The following is a 21,723-nucleotide window of genomic DNA, read 5'->3' as shown; positions in this document are numbered from 1 at the left end:
TGCTGAAGCCATCCTGCGTGTGCGAGCCGGCTGCGCGGCAGAGCTGCCGGGTGTGCAGCGGCACGGCTGGGTCTGAGTCCTGTCCTGGCAGCACGGACAGGGAGGAGAGGGAGTCCCACCCGCTGCTGTGGGCCTGGGGGGACAGGGCCAGCGGTCCCCCCCACCCCGAGCTGAGCCTGGCTCCCAGGCTGGGGAGCGCTGCCCGAGGGGAAGGTTCCTCCCAGCCGTGGGAAGGGAGCAGGCCACCAGACCTGCAGCTCAGCCAAGCGCCTCATTAAGGTCCAGCCCTAACCGTACCAGTGACAAGAGGTGGAAAGGCATTTCCCCAAGCCACGCACTGTTCCCATCTGTCCCACGGCACTCCAACCATGCCACAGGGACACGGGTGCAGCCAGGAGAGGGCACAGAGCGTGGCTGAAGCCACTGTGTCACCAGGAGCAAGCCACGCCGCCAGCGCTGCATACGGCTCGACATCTCCAGGGGCTCGGGGCAGAGGAGTGGGATGGGGAGCTGCAGCCTCTGCAGTGCCACCCAGCCCAGGCCAGGGCGGCACCCGTGAGGCCAGGCCCACAGCTGCCCCGGGAGGGCAGAGGGTCTCAGCCCCCAGCTTGGGGCTCTGCCAGTGCCTGAGAAAGGAAAGAGGGGACAGCCAGGCTGGGCTGGGGGTGCTCTGCTGAGCCTGCCCCTGGGCAGTGGGGACACTTAGAGGACAGAGCACGGTCAGCACACCCCACGCACCCTGCACTGGGACCCTCCACTCATGGGCCTCCCACGGCCCCCGCTCCCCAGCAAGGACCAGCAGCTGGTGGTGACTCTGGGCCGGTGGCAGGTGGCACGCTGTCCCCAAGGGGACCAGAACCGCTACCAAGGACAGTGGGAGCACTGGGATCCAGGGCACCCCACGGTTGCACCCCGCAGGGCTGGGCCATGGCAGGGGTTGGGGGACATGCAGGAGGCAGTGGCTGGCGTGGCTTGCTTGTCTTGCCGCCCCACGGAACAGCCCGTCCCCACCGCGCCTTGACACCGTGGGGCTGGTTTGGCAGCTGCTGTTGGGGGACACTGGGGAGTTCATGTGCACAGGGACATAGCAACAGCCCCCCGCTCCCACTGTGCCACCGTGGGCTCACCCATCCCCGAGCCACGCCAGCAAGGGGCCGGGTGCCAGCAGGAGGGCACGCTGCCCAGCTGCCCCTTTAAGGCTTGTCCCAGCGGTGTTTGCTTTCCTTCCAGGAAAATGAACATCTAATTGCAGCTCCTGGTATAGGGGGGTCCCGGGGGCTGCGTCAACACTGCGCCACTGAAGCCTCAGCTGCTGGACCCTGCCGTGATGGTTCGCATACAGGTCCGTGTCCCCCTGTCCCTGTCCCTGTCCCCACCACCCCATGTTCATCCCAAATTCTCACAGGTGGCTCTTCGCATCCGTCCGATGAACACTGCCGAGCTGGCGGAGGGGGCCAGGCCCATCGCCCACCGCGTGGATGAGCAGGTACGGCCGCGGGAGGGGCACCTCTGGGTTCAACGGGCACTGCCTTCCCCCCCATGCCTATCCCACGCACTCAGCAGGGATGGGTACCCCAGTGCAGGATGTGACCCTTGGTGCACTGCATGCCCTGGGACATGCTTGGTGGCACCCAGTGCTGTGTGTGGTGCCCGCATGTGCCAGGCACAGGCCGGGGGAGCACCCTGCAGCCTCGCAGCCACAGCAGGAGACCCTGCAATAACAAAGCAAGGGGTGGGAAACTCTGGGGGGTCTGGGTCAGGAGCCCCCCTTCCTGCTGTACTGTGGGACCTCAGTGCTGCCTGTCCCCAATCCTGAGTGGAGGGGGTGCATGCCAGGGCAGGGGGAGTTGGAAGTCGGGCAGCAGGGAGGGAGCAGCTTGCCTTACAGGAAAGGTCAAAATCTGCATTGCAATGGGAGACAGCAGGGATGCTGGAAGCAGGGGACCTTGCAAGGGGCCGTTCCACGCAGGGACAGGGACACACAGGGTCTCCATGGGGTGTCAGCATCCCCAGCCACCTCACAGTGCTGGGGCAGCGGGCACCTTGGTGTGCCACTCTCACAGAGGCGCCTTTGTGCCGCCGTGCCCAGGTGGGTGCAGTGGGGCAGCCGGCCTGGCAGGTCCCCTGGCATCGCACACAGAGCTGGCTTTGAGCCCCAGCCTGGAGACAATGGGACGATTCAGGAGCACAAAGGGCTCTGCACCACCACCAGCAGCACCGGCACCTCCCACAGATGTCAACCCCAGCAACTGGGGGTGTGTGTGTGTGTGCACACACGGGGTCCCACGAGGGCTCAGACCCACTGAGGGGAGAACACATCCCAGTACCCCCCCCATGCCAGGATGCCCCCCTTGGCTCTGACCCCACTGGCTTTGCTGTGGGTGATGTGGGGTACCCAGACAGGAGCACGGGGGAAAGATGCAGCTCCTGGCAAATCATTCCCCCATGGGACACCTGGGCAATGCCCAGGCAGGGTGCTCGGTCCCCACCAGCTCCTGGGGCTGGCAGCAGTGAGCGATTGCATTACCCAGCACCAGGGTGTTGACCCCTGGGCTCTGAAACCCCAGTCCCATTCGGGTCCCTCCAGGGCTCTGGGAACCCAGTCACCGGTGGGGTGATGTGCTCTCCCGTGGGACCCCTCGCCCACCGACTGGGATGGAGCTGCTCGGGATGGAGCTGCTCAGCAGACATGGGCGGTCCCCTTTGCCGGGACACGCTGGTGTCAGGGCTGGGGAGAGCATCCTGGTGTGTGCAGGCCCTGGGGGATCTGTGCTCACAGTGCACCAGCCCATGGGGCTCCCAGCACCCTCATTACATCTCAGGGCCCAACCAGGTGCTAATTAACACTGTTAATAGCAGTGTAATGCCCAGTGTGTGCTGTGCCTCCACAGGAGGCTGGAGGTGACCCCAGAGTAGAGGGGTGGTGGGTGCCCCAGGCTGGTGCGTGCCCCCCAGCCAGCCCCGCTCAAGTCCCCCAACAGGTTGTGGTGCTGCGAGACCCCATGGAAGACCCCGATGACATCCTGCGAGCCAGCCGCTCCCGGGAGAAATCCTACATCTTCGATGTGGCCTTTGACTCCACGGCCACCCAGGTGGGTCCCTTGGGGCATGGGAGGATGTGGGGCTGGGGGAGGCAGGCTGGGCACCCAGGGAAGCAGTTGGAGATGGGGGGCAGCAGGATGCACCCTCATCCCTCTCACCCTCCCACAGGAGACCGTGTACCATGCCACCACCCGGAGCCTCATCATGGTTGTCGTCTCTGGCTATAATGCCACTGTGTTCACCTACGGCCCCACTGGTGAGGGGTGCAGGGTTGGGGAGCAGGCCAGCCCCTTGGCCATGGGGGTCCTGGCCCCAGCTGAGCCCGCCTCCTCTCCTCCAGGCTGCGGGAAAACCTACACCATGCTGGGCACTGATGGCGAGCCTGGCATCTGCGCCCGCACCCTGGGTGACCTCTTCCAGGCCATCCAGGACGCCAGCGGTGATGTGGAGTACGAGGTCTCCATGTCCTACCTCGAGGTGTGGCAGGGGCACACAGGGACATCTCCTTCCCTGGGGAGGGCAGGGGACAAGTGGCACATGGTCCCAGCCTTTGTGCCCAATGTGGGATGCTGTGTCCCCACGGGTCCCCACGCTGTCAGGGATGTGCCGAGCTCCTTCCCCCTGCCCAGATCTACAATGAGATGATCCGGGACCTGATGAACCCATCGCTGGGCTGCCTGCAGCTGCGGGAGGATGCTGGCGGCACCGTCCGGGTGGCTGGCATCACCGAGGTCTCTGCCACCAATGCTGACGAGGTGAGCAAGCAGGCACTTAGGGGGCACGGTGGGGTCCAGTGAGCCCCCCCTGCCCAGTGCTGCCTGTCTGCCCCAGGTCATGCAGCTGCTGGCACGGGGGAACAGGCAGCGGACGCAGGAGCCCACGGCCGCCAACCGCACCTCATCACGCTCCCATGCGGTGCTGCAGGTCACTGTGCGCCGGCGGCGTCGGGGCAGGGGGCTGCGCCACGGCCGCCTCTTCCTGATCGACCTGGCAGGCTCCGAGCGGGCGGCACAGGTACGGCACCCACCTGGGGGGCTGCAGGGCTGGGGAGACCTCCAGCCCTTCTTTTGCCAGGTTTTCCCCCTCTGCCTTCCCCTCCTGCCCAGACACAGAACCACGGGCAGAGGATGAAGGAAGGAGCCCACATCAACCGCTCACTGCTGGCCCTGGGCAACTGCATCAAGGCCCTGAGCCACCGGACGAGCACCAGATACATCAACTACCGTGACAGCAAGCTGACCCGCCTGCTCAAGGTGCGGCTGGGGGTCCCAGCTCCCCACAGCAGGGTTCGAGCTGGGAGGGAGCCCAGGCTGTCCCTGTCCCGGACCCTCTCAGCCATGCTCTCTGTGGCCAGGACTCTCTGGGGGGCAACAGCCACACAGTAATGATCGCCCACATCAGCCCAGCCAGCACCGCCTTTGAGGAGTCCCGCAGCACCCTCGCCTACGCCCAACGTGCCAAGAGCATCCGCAGCACGGTAGGGCAGGCACAGGCACCCTCCTCCCCTGGGAGCCAGCCCTCCGCTGGCCCCCTCTCCAAGCAGCCTTGGCCTTGCTGCCCCATGACGGGGAGGGTTGAGGAGTTCATCCCTGTGCTGCTCCACAGGTGCCCAGAGTGGGGGAACAGCTCAGGGCACGGCTCTGCTGACTGTGAGATGCTCAGGACTTGCCCCATAGCCATGCGCTGCTTGGGGACCCTATGGGGACATAGCCACGCTCTGCCTGGGGACCTTGCTTGGGGGTCCTGGTCTGGGATGTACTTGGGGACCTGCTCCACCAGCTCTGTCCTGCTTGGGGACCCTCTTTGAGGATCTTTGGGGAGCTGCTCCATCAGCCATGCCCTGCTTAGGGGATCCTGTTTGGGGCTGGGCTGTGCCAGGGCCATGGGACATTCACATTTGCCCCTTCCCAGATGAGGCACAACCTACCTGGCGTCTCGTACAGCGTCATGGCTGACCTGCACAGGGGGATCCAGTGCCTCAAGGGCCAGGGAGATGCCAAGCCGGGGCAGCCAGGGCAGGGCAAGCACCAGGATATCCCCTACATCCAGGGTATGGCACAGCCCCCCACCCTCCCCCAGCCACCCAGGGCTCGGTGGTGATGCCCTCGTGCCTCCAGCCCAGGTTCGGCTGTGTGGTGACCGCCCCAAGTTGGGCTGTGTGCGAGAAGATCTGCTTGGGACCTGCTGGGATCAGGCAGCCCTGCGTGACCTCCTCCTCCGGCTGGAGGGCACCACGCTGCGTGCCCAGCACCTCCTCACCCTCGCCGGGTACCTAAGTGCGAAGCCCCCCTGGGGTTGGGGTCCCCCACTGAGCCGGGCTAGGGGTGAGACCACCTCCTCCTCTCCACACCAGGACACGGCAGGACCAGCAGTGGAGCAAGGAGGAGCAGGGGGAGCTGAACGCCCCGGTGACAGCGAGGGGGACTCAGACGCAGGGGATGAGCAATTGGATGTGCCAGAGCCACCCAGCGTGGCTGTTGCCCACAAAAGCATAGCGACTCTGCTGGAGGAACAGGGCGGGCTCCAGAAGCCGGAGGTTTGGGACCCCTGTCCCCACCGCCAGCAGCTGAAACCCCATCCCCAGAAATCTGAGTTTTACAAGTCTCAGCCCAGCAGCGTGGGTCCCCCAGCAGCCCTGGGGGTTCATGGATGCTCGTGGGCTGAGGTGTGGGTCAGGGTTAAGGGGCTCTGGCAGAGATGCTGATGCCACGGCAGGGATGCTGGCTGTGGGTAGGGACGGTGACCCCACTTTATGCCCGCAGGCAGAGCTGGTGCAGCACTTCTGGCAGAGGCAGCAGGGCACACAGAGGCTGGAGGAGGCCCTGCGGCACCAGCGCAGCTGGGAGGAGCAGCGGGAGGTGCTGGCCCTGCTGTGCCGCCTGCACCAGCTGGAGCTGGAGCTGACAGAGTCACGTTCCCACACCCTGCTCAAGGGTGGCCTCCGGCACCTGCCAGCCACCACCATGCGACACTTCGACTGGCACCAGGCCCTCTGCGCCTGCATCATCCAGCAGCAGCACCAACTCATCACCGGTGTGTCCCGTGACTTCTGCCATGACAAAGGGGACTCTTGCATGTGGTCACGCTAGGAGTCCTGCAGTGTCAGAGGTTATTGCAATGGGACGTGTCACAATGCAAAGTCCTCCCAGTGTCGTGACACAGCCACAACACTGCCACCTGAGCCCGGCATGGTGTTGATGCCCACCACCCTGCCCTCTCGCTAGCAGACCACCGGCTGCCGGTGCCGCAGCCACTGGAGGAGCTGTATGAGACCTACCTGCGGGAGCTGGCAGAGGGCCCTGGGGAGACTGGCACCCTCAAGGTAGGGCAGGACACCCCCATCCTTCCAGCCCATGCAGGGCCCTCACCCCCTGTCCCTGCCCAGGGCACGTCGCTGCCCAAGATCCCACAGGTGGCCGGCACAGAGAGCCTGCCAGCCTCGGACTGGGACAGCGTGTGGGCACAGAGCTGTGAGCACCCCGCACCACCACAGCAGGGGCCCCGCTGTGACACCCTCCCGCCCCTGCGCCCCACAGGGGACAGGTACAGGTGGGCAACCCCCGCTCCCCATGTGCATGGGGCTGCATGTGCCCCACAGCCTGGTGGCAGAGGGTCAGGGGTGTCTCCTCTCCAGCAGCATTCCAACCCCCATGGTCAAGAAGACCCCGCAGGCACAGCACCTGGGGAGCACAGCAGTGCCTGCCCCAACTTCCAGACGGGGAACGGTGCTCCAGGAGGTGAGCGCAGCCATGCCTATGGCATCAAAGCTCTAAGGTGGGGACACTTATGGGTGCTGTGTGTCCCGGCAGCACACGCCACGGGCCAGCCTGGCCAGCCTGAGGACCCGGCACGACTCCTTCCCGGGTAGCAGGACCGGTGTGGTGGCAACGCGCAGGGGTGAGCCAAGCGGCCAGCGGGGCTGCGTGGGTGGCCATGCCCCACTGACAGTGCCACCATGCCACAGAGTGCCCAGAGATGTCAAGCAGCATCAGGAGCATCGCGGCCAAGGCTACCCAGCACTGGGCCCACATCCTGGAGAGCGCCCACTCAGGATGGCCACCCGAGCAGGGTGGCCGCGGGCTGTGGCACACCAGCAGCGAGGACAGCCTGGTGGGGACAGCCACCCGCTCCCTGGGAGCCTGGGTGTGGGTGTGCAAGAAGGGTGGCAGGGAGCCAGGGAAGAGGGAGGAATTGATGGATGCCAAAAGGACATCAAAGCGGTCACTGTCCTTCGAGGTCACCAGCCACGATGTAGGTGCAGGTATGGAGGGGCCGTGCCCCCGGCAAGGCGGCGCTGACTCGAGCCAGGAGGCAGTGGGGCTCCACGAGAGCGAAGCCAGCAGCAATGCCATGCCCTGAGGAGGAGGGCAGGGTGGGAAGGCCACCCCCAGCTCCCCTTGGCACCCCTTTGCCTGCCATCGGGGTGTCAGCACCCTATGGCATGCGCCCCCCCTGCACAGTGCGGGCCCTCCCCAAAGCAACGTGCCCGTGGACCCTCCCTCCGGCAGCCAGCAGCCCCCAGGGGCTCCCTGCCACCATCCCCCATGCTGCAGGCAGGGGCACAGGCACCCAGCACCCAGGGAGCCCCCAAAGCACTGCCCAGAGCAAAGCCCCCCACAGGCAGCTGCCAGGTGAGCCCCTGGCTGGGAACAGGGTGTGGGGGGCCATCACCCCACTCTGGCCTCAGCCCAGCACCTGGGGCTGCTGCTGAAGTGCCCCTTCTACAAGTGCTGGGGTCCCACTGCTGCCGCTCCAGCTCCCCACCACCCCCAGGAAGGGCCAGCGCCCGCAGCTCGGCTGCATCACCAGGAACAGTGCCAGGGCCTCCAGCAAGGGCAGATGGAGCCACCGGCACTGAGCGCCCTGCCAGAGAGGGGCTGGACCCCATGCCAAGCCAGCAGGCTGAGCACCAATCCTGCCAGCCCAAGCACGGTGCCGCATACCCCGTGCCAAGGGCTGCCCACGGCACCCTGTGCCCATGCAGCCCCCCAGCGCCAACCCTGCTGGGGGCGAGAGGCAGGGAGCCAGCTCCCCCCATGCCAAACCCACCTGAAGGCAGGGACCCAGGATGCAGAGAGGGACACAGCCACGCTGGGCGGTGACCCCAGCCGGAGCCACGCAGCTGCTCTGGGAAGGGCCCCTGTGGGTGCTGAGCACCCCGGGGATGCAGCCATCCACCCAGCATCGCCAGGTACCGATGGGGCTAACCTGAGTGCAGGGTGTCTGGACACACATTTGTCCTTCCAAGGGTTTACATTAAAAGGACAGAAACACGCTGAGCCGGGGAGTGGTGTGATTGCTGTGCACAGCCCAGCGCGCCCCTGCCCATCCCCAGGGCAGTGAACCCCCCAAAACCACCCCTGCATGCCCCATGCTCATTTTCTGCTTTTATTAGGAAGGGGGTGAGGGTGCTCGGGCAGGGATGGGCCAACTGTCAGCCGTGAGTGGGGACAGTGCCCCAAGCATCCTCTGTTGGGGACGCAGCCAGATCCCGCCCCTGCCGAGCCCCAGGGTGCTGCTGCTGGGGTAACCAGCACCACGACCTCGCCGCCTGGCACACAGGGGGACCCCCGTGCTGCAGGGGTGGCATCACAGGATGGATGGGCTTGTCCCTTTCCCCATCCTCTTGCCCACTGGGGTATGTGAGCCCAGGGTGTGCTTGCAGCCATGGGCTGCACGTTTCGCCTCTTGCACCACCCACACAGGGCTGGGGGATTCCCAGTGTCCCCCACCCCCAGCTCGCCACAGGCACCCAGGGATGGCGATGGGGACGGCACGTGGCAGGGGGACAGTTGGGAAGGGGTGGGCAGTGGGCAGCTCAGCCCTGGGGCCCCCCGGCATGGGGACCTCCATCTACCTACGAGCAGGAGGACCAAGCGTGAGCCCCCCTGCGGGGCTGGGGCCAGTCCAGTGACGGGGCCCAGCTCTGCCTCTTTACTTCTTCACCTTGATGAGGGAGTGGTAGACGGGTTTGATGATGATGTGGAGGTGCAGGGAGTTGTCGATGAGGTACTCAGAGGTGCGCTTCTGCAGGTCGGCGTGGGCGAGGAAGTCAGCCACCTCATCTGAGCTCTGGTGGAAGCTGTAGGCGTGCTTCACCAGGACACGGCCCTGCTGCCGCACACCCACCAGCACCGTCTTCTGGAAGCTGACGCCGGCAAAGTCAGGGCTGCTCATGGCCGGGGTGATGACAAGCCGGGGGCGACCATCCTCGATGCGCACTGGCTGGACGGCACCCGAGACTGAGTCCGAGTAGACGGGGCGCAGGCTGACGGGCAGCCAGCGTGGTGAGAAAAGGACATTCCAGGTCACCCGTTTGCCGGCGTCGTGGCTGCTGGGACCCAGCTGGGTCTGGAAGCTGGTGCTGCGGTCATCCCGTGCCGGGTTGTTGATGACCCACTGGGAGCCCCAGCTGGGCGCGAGGTAGTTGCGGGGTAGGAACATGCTGCAGTTGACATCAAAATACTTGGCGAAATGGAGTGGGGAGGCAGCGTGGAACTGGAAAGCCTGGAAAAGCAGGTCCTGCACCGCACTGTAGTGCCGTGCCAGCACCATGGACTGCGCCTGCAGCCGGAAGAGCTGGCTGGGGGCTATCATGGGGTAGCGGATGGCACGCAGCACCCGTTCGGCCACAAGACCCTCAGGCTGCCGACGGCTCAGCCAGCTCTCCACGGCGGTGTAGAGCTCCAGCTCGCTGTGCAGCACCAAGTCGGAGCGCTCCAGCAGCAGCAGCAGCAGCTCCACACTCACCGAGCCCCACTCGGCACTGCCCAGCACGGCCGAGAGGTTCCAGGCCAGGAACTGGAGGCAGCTCTCCTGCAGCACCGCATCCCCGATGTGCACGGCGTAGTGGTACCAGCCCACCACATGGCCCTGGCTTGACTCACTGGCCAGGTGGGTCTTCATGTAGTCAGCCACGCCGCGCTGCAGCCCCCACACCCGGTACTTGCTGGCCAGCTGGTGCATGGGGATGGCTTGGTGCAGCAGGATGGAGACTCCCCCGCAGTACAGGTACCTGGGGCGGAGTGCAGGGTTGTGATGTTGGTTGTCCCCCAATCCCCTTCTCAGCTCTGCCGCAGGCTCTGGCAGCGCAGTCCCCAAGGGACCATCCACCCTCTGGGGCTGCATCACTCCGTGTGCCCCCAGCCTCTGAGGTCCCCAGGGGAGCATCCTCCCTCCTTGGCCACATCCCTCCAGGCATCCCATCCTGTGGAGTCCCCAGGGAAGGATCATCCTCCTTCTTCAGTCACATCCCTCCAGGTATCCCCATCCTGTGGAGTCCCCAGGAGAGCATCCTCCCTCCTTGGCTGCATCCCTCCCATGTCCATCCCATGGGGTCCCTGTGGTCCATAAGGGAACAGCTCCTCTCCTTGGCTGCATCCCTTTGGGCATCCCCATCCCGTGGGGTTCCCATGGTCCCCAGGGGACCTGCATCCCTCCTGATGTCCCCCACCATGGGGTTCCCATGTACCTGATAAACTTCTCAAAGAGCACAGCAGTCTCAGGCGGCTCATGCAGGGTGACAATGCTCTGGTTGTGCAGGAGGCTCTCAAAGACCTCGCTCTGGAGGCTGAGCAGCAGCTGGTGGGTGTGGAACACCTTGGCCTCATCGGAGGCAGCCGTGCGCACCCGCAACACTGAGTCGCTGCCATTGCCGTTCTGCAGCAGCTCCTGCAGCCGCTGCAGCAGCGTCAGTGAGTGGTTGATGGTGGCTGCTGTGGCATCGCTGCTAAGGTCAGCTTTCTGGGCTGTGGGGAGATGGGACCATCCCAGTGTGGCACCCCAGGAACCAGGCACGGCAGAGTGGGGACCGGGTGTGGGGCGATGTGTGGTTAACGGGAGGCTGGGGAAGCCTGGCTCTGTGCATCCCCCCTCTGCTCCCCCCAGTGCCAAAGGGCTGGCTGGTGCCAAGGGGGTGTGGGGAGGACGAGGGGACATGGGGACGTTTGTGTCCTTGGGAGCCAAAAAACTGCTGTTCTGCAGCAGAAGGGGTGAGACCACCATGTCCTAGGCTGGGACGTGCTGGGAAATGGCCCTGTACCGGGCAGCGCTGGCTCACAGCCCAGTCTGCCAGTCCCAGTCCTGTCCCCACTGCAGGCAGAGTGAGCCCTGGACATTGCCCCCAAGCCCCTGTATCCCCGAACGACACTCAGAGCACGTGAGAGCCCATGGGTGTGGGGAGCCAGGAGCGCTCTGCCCCCTCATCCAGGGATGTGATCCCTGTGGTCGGAGCAGCCCGGGACACTGGCTGCTCCAGCACTGCTGCAGGTCCGCTGCCCAGCAGGCAGCTGCCATGCCGTGCCCGCGCCCGGTGCGATCCCTACTGCCTCACCGACACCGCGAACGGCTCCTCCTGCCCAGCCAAGTTTTGCTCCCCTCCATCAGCTGCATGTGCCAGAAGCCCAGCCTGCCCCCGGCATGGGCACACACCGGGGGTGACCGTCCCCCTTGCCTGTGTCCCTGCAGTGCTGGGCTCCCAGCAGGGGCTGGAGAGGGACCTGGGAATATGAGGGGGCTCTCCGTGCTCCTGCAGGCATGGGGAGCCTTCCTCCCTCTCCTCCACTCCCACCCCATCCCCGGAGCATCCTTCCTCCAGGGTGAATGTGGCCTCATCCCTCTCAAATCCCATCTTGCCAGCCGGCGAGCCGACGGATTACCCTTCCCCACACCAGCGTAAGCCCGGCTGAGCAGGGAAGGGGAAGGGGGTCAGGAGCCCTTTGCCCCACGGTGCTGGACATCAGTGCCGAGGGCAGCAAGGCTTCCCCAGGCAGCAGCAAGCGCGGCCTGGCTCTCACCACCGGCACCTCCCGGGCACCGTGGGGCACAGCCGTGCAGCAGGGCACAGCCAGCAGCCACATCCATCCCTCCCCAGGCACCGCGACGGCTGCTGGAAAGCCGTGCTCAGCCTGCCACGGGCATCACCGGACACCCACACCACAGCCCAGCACCACCCCGGCACCCAGCCAGGGCAGCGGGACCCACAGCATGGGGGTCCCTCCATGCCTCCCCCCACCACAGCCACCCTTACCGGCTTGCACGGTGAGGAGGAGGAGGAGGAGGAAGGCAGTGGCGCAGCCCCAGCGCTGGGCGGGCCAGGCCCCCGCCAGCCTGGCCATGGCCTCGCAAGCGCATCTGCCGGGTCTCAGCGCGGGCGCACAGTGCCCGCCTGGCGCTTATGTAGGCCAGAGCCCTCCCAGCCCACGCCGCCACATCGATTGGTGGAAACTGGGACCGGCTGTTACCAAGGGAACCGCTTCCAGCCCCCGTCCATCCCACCCTGACCCCGGACCCCAGCCCTGCACCCTAGGGTGGTGTGACAGGGTGCCCCGGTGAGCCCCGGCACACCATGGGGGCATCTCCATCTGCCGCCTGCTCCCGCTGCCGCCGGGCACCGCTGTGCCGTGCCGCGGCCGTACGCCTGCTGGAGCCCCATGCATGGCCGCAGCCCTTTGTGTCACCAGGCTGCCAGGATGCAGCAGCGGGGTCTTTGCATTCAGGGCACAGCTCGATGTGGCCTCCCCACTCCCCCCAGCTCATGGGTATTCATGCCGGCAGCAGCCCATCACCATGGCATCCAGGCTGCCGGCAGGAACTGCCTGCCCTTTTCCCAGCCTTTGCAGCCAAGAGGCTGCCTGCCGGCCTCCGCTGGCACCTCGCCTGCCCCAGCGCCTCTTAAGGGGCTTCACAATGGGGCCGAGGTGGTGTTTGCCCCCGCGGCAGCCCCGCTGAGATGCAGCTCAGGCGTGGGGCTGGGAGTGGTGCTGGGTGCCCCCAGCCTGCTGCAGGAGGTGGCACCCCTCTGTGCGGGAGCACTGGCTGGCACAGCCCAAGCAAGGGGAGTGAGGAGTGTCTGCACCCCACTTTTGGCCGTGGCCCCAGCAGCATCAGCGGGTGGGGAGCCAGGACTGGAGACCCCCAGACAGGACACAACCAGGGGGACAGGCCCCACAGAGGCAACCCAGCTCACACAGCAGCCCCTTACCCACCCCCACCACCGGTGCTCCCCTTGAAGGCAGCGGGGGGCTGCTGTGCCGGGCAGGAGACCCCTGCCCTGTGGTTTGGTGCTCCTTGGGCAGGATCTGCCAGCACAGCGCTGAGCCCCAAGACAGCTGCACAAGGTCGCCTCAGGGCGCAGCAGGACCCCACGTGTCATGGGGGGCAGCACTTGGCCCCCCACTCCTGGGGACACCACCTGGGTGGTCCTGTGACCTTCAGTGTGTAGCAGTGCCAGAGCCGCACAGGGGGACATTAACCATTCCCAGTTATCGAGTATCTATCCAGGCGGATGAGATTAGCGCTGGTATTGCAGCTTTGTGGTCAGCTGCCGAGCAAGGTGACAGCACAATGTGGCTGATGCCCACTCGCACCCCGCTCCTTCCCCGGGACCCACGGGGGGAAGCTGTGCCACGGCCGGCGCTGCCAGCACCAGCACCCTGCAGCAGGAAGGATGCTGTGTCGTGCCAAGCAGGGCAAAGGCAGCCATTGGTGCGTGCGGTGGGGTAGGATGGTGGTGGCCAGGGCCCTGTGCCAGGCAGGGGGGCTCCAGCTGAGTGGGGGCTGCTCAGCCCATCTGTCCCTTTGCATCAGCTCACCTGGCCCTGGCACGGTGCTGCCACCGTGGCCAGGAGTGCTTTTGTGCCAGCAAGGGCTTCTGAGGACAGGTTTGCATTGGGCTCACGTGGGAGCAGAGACAGGGACACGGGGACAAGGAGCCCCATCCCCAAGCCCACACCCCCATGGCCCAGGAGGGCGAGCAAGGGGCCCAGGCTTAGACAGGGTCTCCAGATGTTGAGCGTGGGCAGATGTGGCCACAGCTCCCAGAGGGCTAAGGATCACCCATCTGGCCCTGACCTGTGGGCAGAGGAGCTGGGGGACAAGCCACCCAGCCATCGCTGTGCCACGCTCCGGGGCTCCCCAGCCCCTCACAGGTACAGGCAGGCGGGCAGGCAGGCAATGCCATGCCCAGCGTGGGGCCAGGGCTCAAGCCCTGCGGCCCCTTGGGTCAGGGGAGCACCAGGAGCATGGCGCAGGCAGAGCACACAGCCCAGGCAGTGCAGAGAGGCACGGGCCAGCCGGGGGACGAGGGGCCCCGGCCACGGCACAGCCATTTCATGGCTCAGCGAGTCCACCAGTGCCTCATTTAACCACCTGCCTGCACAACAACAGCCTGCCGGGATCGTGCGCCCGGTGAGCTGCCGGCACAGTGCCAGCCCAGGCTGTGCCCTACAGCCCAGGGACCCTCGTGTCCCCCACAGGGACATCAGCTGGCCACAGGGCAGGGTGGCACGGGCTGTAGGATGTAGGGGGTCACAGGGGACCAGGGGGCCAGTGCTGGGGGTCACCAGGGGACAGGGCATCCATCCCCTAGCCCTTGACGAGATGAGAGGGCAGCTGTGCTGGCCCCGGTAGCTGCAGCTGAGGTGGCGGAGGGCTGGCTCGCCATAGTGACCCGTGCCAGGCCCCTGCCAGCCCCAGGGCTGGGCGAGAGCATCACTCCGGCAGGCTGGGGGCACCAGGGGGGTGGGAGTCAGGGGGCTAGGTGGCTGCAGGGACAGGCAGGGAACATCAGCCTTCCCACCCTTCCCTGTGCTCTTGGGGAAACTGAGGCATGGACAGGTTTTCCCTCCAGCCTGGGCCAGCAGCATGCCACCTGCACGCCGGGGCTGTGTCAGTGGTCACCCTGGCACACACAGAGCAGAGCCCTGCCTGGACAGGCACACAGATGCACACTCACGTGCACACTCACTCGTGCACACACACAGACCCACTCCCCTGAGACCCCAGAGGTGGCCACAGACCCTGGCTGCCAGCTTGCAGAGCCTGTGCCAGCCCCTCACCAGGCTTGGGCAGCCCTGCCTGCCCGCCCCCACCTCTGCCTGCCCCCAGCCTCCCTTAGGGTGTGTGGCGAACCCCGACACTGGGGCTCCAGCACCCAAAGGAGGGGAGCTGGGGATCCAGGCACAGGCACGATGCCCCCCAGCCTGACAACAAAAGCCTTTGGATATAATGGAGGGCCCAAGCTGTCCCCAAGTACCCAGACCACCATCCCTATTGCTCTGGGGTGGGGACAAGCTCTGTCACGGGTTGCTCAGGGCTGGCACAGCCTTGCCATCATCCCTGGTGATGGGTGACCCCATCCCAGCGCCCTGCGGGAGCACTGAGGCCCAGGGACGTCCTTCTGCCCCGCCAGCCCAGCCGCAGCTCTGCCCACTCCACTCTCCCTCCGCCCCACTTCCTTTGCGCCCGGGAGGCTGTGATGCTGCAGGTGCTGGAGAGGACACGGCCACCGACTGCAACACGGCCATCGGCCATCGGAGGGGTCACAGCCACCGGAGGGGACACGGGCATCTGTGGCTCTCTGGACCCGGGGGAGGTGGCACCGCACGCCAGGCAGGTGGCAGGGGGGCCACCGAGGTGAGAGCTCATCTCGCGCAGGGGGTGGGGAGTGGGACCTCGGTCAGGGCGGGCAACCGCACCCAGACGCCCCCAAACGGGATCAGGGCTGGGAAAGGGTTAACGCGCTCCCACCGCAGCTGCAGCCGGTCGATGCCCCAGTTCCCGGCGGGACATGAAGGGACTGGACTTGCCCCTGCTGATTAGCTAGATCTAATTTGCAGTTAATTGGCAACCTCCAGTGCATCTCCCTCCCCCCGCCCCCCTCCCCCCCCGCTCCCACCCACTCGGGGCTCAGGATCCGTCCTTCCATCCCGGCCGGGCGCAGCGCCCAAAGCCCCCCGGGCTCCCAGGGTCAGGGCGGTGGGACCCCCCAGCGCGAGCGCTGCTGCGGGGGCAGATCCATCGCCGAGGCGCCCGGAACAGAAGCACCGGCTGCGGGAGATGAGCCCCCCCGGGTCGTTGAGTCGTCGAGGCTCTGCGATATCTGGGACGGGGGCAGTTTGGGGATCCCTGTGGGGACAGGGTTGAATCGGGGCCGGAGCGGTGCCCAGTAACGGGCTCAGGACGCCCCTGCACCAGGCACCCTGCCCCGGGCTCAGCACCCCCTCTACACCCCTCACCCTCCCCAGGCACTAGGACCCGGGGGTCGCGGTCCCCCTTGGGAGATGCTAATTTTTTTTGCGGGGAGGGGGCTTCTGACCAATCAGAACGCACCTCTCGGGCTTGGCCTTCCCATTCCTGGAGCGCGCCTCTCTTATTGGGTGATATCTGATTCCTTCTAGCCAATAGAAACAGAGAGCTCCGGAGCGGAGTGGTGCCGCCCGCGTTTATGAATGGTCGGGCGCAGCGTGGGCCCGATCCGCGTACGGGCAGGGGTACGGGCAGGGGTACCGGCAGCGCCGCTGCCAGACTCCTCCAGCCTCGCTGCCTCATGCCAGCCAGCCTGAGGAGGAGCTGGCAAAGGACCTGTCTGGCAGCCTGGAGATAGTAACCCCGCCCTGGCGCCGCAGGGACCCGCCTCCAGCACCTCTGGGTCCTCCCCGGCACCGCTGGGTCCCGGCGGGTGGCACCCAGGCCGGGCTGGGAGCCGGGGCCTCGCCCCCCGGGCAGCCACCCAAGAACAGGGTGTTTTAATCCAGTTTTCTTCAAGGTGATAAACGGAGCCGGGGGTAAACAGAGCCAGGGGATAAACGAGTATCTATGGCAGCAGGGCCACCCTCCACTACGGGGACCACCACCCCGGTGTCCCCATGGGGGCTGGATCCTGTGTCCCTCGTCTCGCAGCACCCGTGGGCAGCTGGCAACTCCAAAGCCTGCCATCACAGGCAGACATGGAGGCAGACCTGGGGCAACTGCGCCCATGGGAGCCAACACACCTCGAGCCCCCTGTGCCACATCCCGGCTGAGCCCTGGCCTGGGTGCCACCCTGATGCTCCCCATCTCCCCTGGCAGATGGTCCGTGGCGGAAGGCGATGGTCCCGGTGCCCAACAGCACGGCGGTGGTGTGGGCCAGCGAGGTGGCACAGCTGGAGGCAGAGCGGTCACCCTGCATGGTCAGCATCTTCCCCATCGTGTATTACAGCATCTTGCTGGGGCTGGGGCTGCCAGGTGAGGGGGCTGGGGCAGGGGGGGGTTCCCAGGAACGCAGGGGGCAGCACCTACCTGGGTGCTGAGCTCATACAACGGATGCTGAGCTGTGCATCCTCAGTCCAGCCCATGCCTGTGCCCTGAGCTCCTGTCTGAGCCCCAGGACTTTTGGGGGTGTGGAGGAGAGTCCTCAGGGGCGGGGGGCACCAACCTGCTCCCCTCAGACCCCCTGGCCTCAGGCCTGCCCCAGCTGCGGCACCCGGCTGTAAAGCCCAGCCCCACGTGGCAGGTGCTGCAGCAGCAGGGACAGATGGTGTTTGTGTTGCTTGGGTTGACACATGGAAGAGATTAATCAGCTCAGCAAATCCCCACTGCACCATGATATTTATAGCTCCCCACCCCAGCTGGGGCCTATGCAGCTCACCCTGCAGCCCTGGGAGAGCCTGAGCACCTCTGGGGTCCCGGGGGCTGCAGCGCGGGCTGTGAGCCCCGGGGTCCAACCACCACATGTTGCTCCTCTCCCTCCAGTGAACATCCTGACCGCTGTGGCCCTGTCCCGCCTGGCCACAAGGACCAAGAAGTCATCATACTGGTACCTCCTTGCCCTGACCACCTCTGACATCCTCACTCAGGTCTTCATCATCTTTGTGGGCTTCATCCTGCAGACAGCCATCCTGGCCCGGGCGGTGCCCAGCGCCTTCATCCACACCGTCAATGTGCGGGAGTTCACAGCTAACCACACTTCCATCTGGGTCACCGTCCTGCTGACCATGGACCGCTACATGGCCCTCTGCCACCCACTGCGGTACCATACTGTCTCCTACCCGCAGCGTACCCGCAAGATCATTGCAGCCGTCTTTGCTGTCGCTCTGGCCACGGGCATCCCCTTCTACTGGTGGCTGGATGCCTGGCGTGATGCCGATCCCCCAGCCACCCTGGACATGGTGCTCAAGTGGGTGCATTGTGTCACCATCTACTTCTTGCCCTGCAGCATCTTCCTGGCCACGAACTCCATCATCATCTGCAAGCTGAAGCAGCGGAGGCACTTTGGGGGTGGCCAGCCCCACCTGAGCAAGACCACAGCCCTCCTCCTGGCTGTCACCGCCATGTTCATTGTGCTCTGGACTCCCCGGACCGTTGTCATGATCTGCCACCTCTACGTGGCCTCGGTCAAGAGGGACTGGCGCATGCACCTGGCCTTGGACATCGCCAACATGGTGGCCATGCTCAACACAACCGTCAACTTCTTCCTCTACTGCTTTGTCAGCCAGACCTTCCGCTGCATGGTGGGCGAGGTGCTCCGGACCCACCTCCAGCACAGCCCCCAGCACGGCAGCAGTCACTTCCCACCCTCAGCCCTGAAACCACTGGAGCTGCTGCCTGGCACTGCCCTCTGAGCCTGGGCTGCCATTAGCTGGGGCGGTGCTCAGCCGGGGTTCCCGGTGCTCACCCAGCCCCATGCATTGCACCAGAACCCAGCAAGACCCTGCCCCTGAGACACTGCCCCCATGATGCCCACTCTCCGCCGAACTGGGCATTAACACCGAGACTGGTGGTGGTGGCAAAAGGAGGCGGCTGTGCTCACCTGTTTGGGGCCATCGTGCCTTGGTGGCAGCACCGCTGCACCCCAGGGACCCCTGCCAGCTCCCTGAGCCGCAGCGGGACAGGCAGTTCAGCCCTGCCCCCTGCTCAGCCCCTCAGGATGCGCAGCATTCAGCCCCCCCCCCCTGGAAAACAGCCACGGGGCAGCAAGGACGTGCCCAGCTCAGTGGCAGGAACTGCTGCCTGCTCCACATGTGTCCCCCTGGGCTGGGGTCCTCCCCAGCCCCGTGGCCATGGGTTTTATGGGATTTCCGTGGCCAGCCACAGCCAGGGAGTGAGTGTGACCTGCTGTCTTGCATCAGCTCCAGCACATGATGAACCAATACACCGAAGGTCCCAGGGAGCCCATTGGGCACGGCTGCCCCGTGGTGAGGGGTGATGGGCACAGGTGAGCTCCTGGCAAAGATGCGGTGCCTGCTGGGTGCTGGCAGGATGGTCTTTCCTCCACAAACTGCCATGCTGAGACCAAAGCTCTGCCTGGGTCCGAGCGGCTGGGATGGGGGCACCCTGGATTAGCACCCCTGGGCATAGGGTCCCTCTGCCCAGCCCCGAGCTCTCAGCCCTGCCCACTCCAGTGCTCGTGCCTGGGGGATGCTGGGAGGGAGCATCCATGGGGTCCAGCGTCCCCAGCTGTGGGGCCCGGGCACAGGGGACAACCCCAGCTCTGGGCTGAGCAGGAGCTGACCACCACCCATTATCCCAGACACCCAGGAGAGCCGCTCCACAAGGCTGCAGCCCCTGGGCACCCCGGCGGTAGCATCGCCCACCGGCTGCAAGGGAGGGGGCTCATGATGCCCTGCTGCATCGATTGCACCCAGCACCAGCGCCAAGCTGGTGTGACACTGGCCGTGCGGTGCCAGCCTTTGTCCCCAGCTGCCACCAGAGGGCAGGGATGGGACACTTGAAGAGCTGGCACAGCCCGGGACAGCGAGCTGGCCCCCCCTGCTCCCCACCCTAATTCCCCCATAAGGTCCTTAGTGTAATCCCCCCAAACAGAGCAGCCTTTCCGCTCTAATTCCCCAAGACTGGGTAGGACAGCACCTGGGGGGCTGCCCTGGAGGCAAGGCCTCAGCCAAAGACCCCCCCAGTCCACCAGGCTTCTCCAGTGCTCACCCCACCAAGCCCTGGCTGTGCCCGGCACCGCGGTGAGATGGGGCACAAGGTTTGCCCCGGTTGCAAATATGGGATAAGCCACGACTGCCGGGATGTGGGGCTGACCCACACAAGCGCTGGCACACACCACAGGACCCCACAGCCAGATCAGTCCCCTGCACAGGCAGCCCCCACCAGCGATGCTGCCTTACGCCAGGCAGGATCCGGCTCTGCCCATACTGGTGACAGAGTTAAACCCCGACCTGGTGGCGCAGGTGGTACCTGGGAGGTGTTCGCTCCATTAATTCTGGCACTTGAGGAGAGCAGGACTGGGAAAAGATTAGTTATTAACCTGGCCAGCACCTCCTGCCCGGTGGGTACCCCTCCCCAGGAGCTTCCAGGGCTCGATCCCACTGCAGGGCCCTTTGCCACGGCCAGAGGGGCCAAGGGGCAGGGGGGCTTGGCTGGCAAGGCCAGTGTTTGGCAGGAGCTCCAGCTCTGCTTGTGGCAGGCCAGGACCGCCACCACCCCCCCTCACCAACCGGTGCTTATTCACTTGGCGAGGGAGGTGGAAATGTGCTGACCGCGTCCGCCGGTGGCGAGGGGCTCCGGTCTGGACAGAACCGGCTGGGGTGGAAAACAGCTCCCCAGCCCCGGCCTGAGCGGCAGCGGGGAGGGCAGTGGGGCCCCCAGGTGCAGCTTTCGCCTTCCCGCGGGGAGCTGCTGTGGCCGGCTGAGTGGGAGCTGCCACGGAGCTGGGGCGCAGTCGGCCGTGCCACTGTGCTGCCGCGCCAGCCGCCTGGCCCTGCAGCTCCATAGGAAAGGTAAGCCTGGAAAATATGCGCCTGGCGTGCCGATGTTTTTGGAGTGAGCCAGCAGGGAAGCCTGGCCCAGGTCCCAGTGCCATGCCAAGCTGCAGCCCAGCCCCTCACCATGGCTGCTGTGCCAGAGGAAATGGCACCATGGGGACCACTGTGGTCCCCAGCCCATCCACGGCACTGGGGAACGGGGAACAGGCTCTGCCCTCGCCAAAAGGGCTGTGCCAGGCACTGACCACCCCGGCACGCACCGGTCCCTTGCAGTCCACAGTTGGTCCCTGCCAGGCAGCCAGCACGTGGTGGCATCACACCCCGCGTACCCCACAGCCGCCTCCCTGGTGGGGTGTTTCTGTAGGACCTACAAAAACCCCAGGGGTGCGCAGGAAGGGCTGGAAAGCCAGAAGGGTCCCCACGGGAAAGGGGGTAGGAAATCAAACGCCATGGGGGGGGACGCGAGGGTGAAAGCTGTGCAGCTGCAGGACAGCCTCGGCAGGGCAGACGCCTGGCAGCGGTCCCACGGCGGGTGTGGGGGTGGCGGGGGGCTTGAGCTGAGTCAGCAGCTGGGAAACCCACCGGCCCCACGCGGCGGAAGGAAACAGGCAGCAGGAAGCTGCATGCAGCATGGCCTGGGCTGCGGTCACGGCCAGCCCAGCAGCCAGCCCGCACTCCTGGCACTGCTTACCGCGGCTGAGCCATTCCCAGAGAGCGGGGGCTACTGCCAGGCCCCTGCGAGCCTGAACTCCAGCTCCCTGGGGAAACTGAGGCACAGGAGGCTGCTGCAGAGTCCCCCTGCCCACGCCGCCCTGCTCCAGCACCCATGCGAGGGCACACGCGTGTGCACATGTCTCAGTTGGGAGGGACCATCCTCCCCCGAGAGCCGTCCTGCAGCCCAGCGCTCCACAGGGAGAAGGGCAGGATGGCAGCAGCGGGTGCAGCACCCAGCCCAGACACGCCATCTCCTCGCCGCAGGCTCTGGCGGGTGCCGGTCCTCGTGCCGTGGGTGCTGCCGGCTCCGGCTCTGCCGCCCTTTCTGCTGGGATTGTTTTCATCCCATGCCGGGCTGGGGGAGGACCCGCCAGAGGCACGTTGAACTTTCGTCCGCATCCTTCGCCTTCTTGCTTCACCCTCCCAAAATAGCAGCGCCTGCCTGGAAACCTCCCCGGAGGCTGGCAGGGCCCCGGTCCCC

The 21,723-nt window shown here is 65.9% G+C and overlaps 3 protein-coding genes across 4 annotated transcripts; 2 read left to right on the top strand and 1 right to left on the bottom strand.

The window, feature by feature from the left end:
- Nucleotides 1-1,246: 1,246 nt before the first annotated feature.
- Nucleotides 1,247-8,321, top strand: KIF19 (kinesin family member 19). The gene is given in 15 exon segments (XM_037400276.1): nt 1,247-1,486; nt 2,982-3,092; nt 3,211-3,298; nt 3,383-3,519; nt 3,672-3,797; nt 3,874-4,056; nt 4,149-4,295; nt 4,397-4,519; nt 4,954-5,092; nt 5,160-5,310; nt 5,396-5,445; nt 5,448-5,707; nt 5,805-6,075; nt 6,267-6,906; nt 6,999-8,321. Coding segments are annotated over 15 exon segments (2,988 nt in total). The 5' UTR covers nt 1,247-1,327; the 3' UTR covers nt 7,402-8,321.
- Nucleotides 8,322-8,424: 103 nt separating this feature from the next.
- Nucleotides 8,425-16,386, bottom strand: BTBD17 (BTB domain containing 17). Of its 2 annotated transcripts, none has more exons than XM_037404238.1 (3): nt 16,153-16,386; nt 10,514-10,790; nt 8,425-10,057 (listed from the first exon to the last, which is right to left on the bottom strand). In XM_037404238.1, exons 1-3 carry the CDS (start codon nt 16,172-16,174, stop codon nt 8,977-8,979), a joined length of 1,380 nt encoding a protein of 459 aa, XP_037260135.1. In that variant the 5' UTR covers nt 16,175-16,386; the 3' UTR covers nt 8,425-8,976. The 2 variants fall into 2 exon arrangements, with proteins under 2 accessions (XP_037260135.1, XP_037260128.1); XM_037404231.1 differs by lacking the exon at nt 16,153-16,386 and adding an exon at nt 12,071-12,272 and having other exon boundaries at nt 8,426-10,057.
- Nucleotides 16,387-16,492: 106 nt separating this feature from the next.
- GPR142 (G protein-coupled receptor 142) lies at nt 16,493-18,422 on the top strand. The gene is made up of 2 exons (XM_037400263.1): nt 16,493-17,046; nt 17,554-18,422. Exons 1-2 carry the CDS (start codon nt 16,911-16,913, stop codon nt 18,420-18,422), a joined length of 1,005 nt encoding a protein of 334 aa, XP_037256160.1. The 5' UTR covers nt 16,493-16,910.
- The last annotated feature ends 3,301 nt before the right edge of the window (nt 18,423-21,723 follow it).

This window comes from Falco rusticolus, chromosome 1, assembly GCF_015220075.1.
Source record: "Falco rusticolus isolate bFalRus1 chromosome 1, bFalRus1.pri, whole genome shotgun sequence".
NCBI lineage: Eukaryota > Metazoa > Chordata > Aves > Falconiformes > Falconidae > Falco > Falco rusticolus.
Note: the sequence above shows the minus strand (reverse complement) of the source record. Positions and strands in the feature narration are given on the sequence as shown.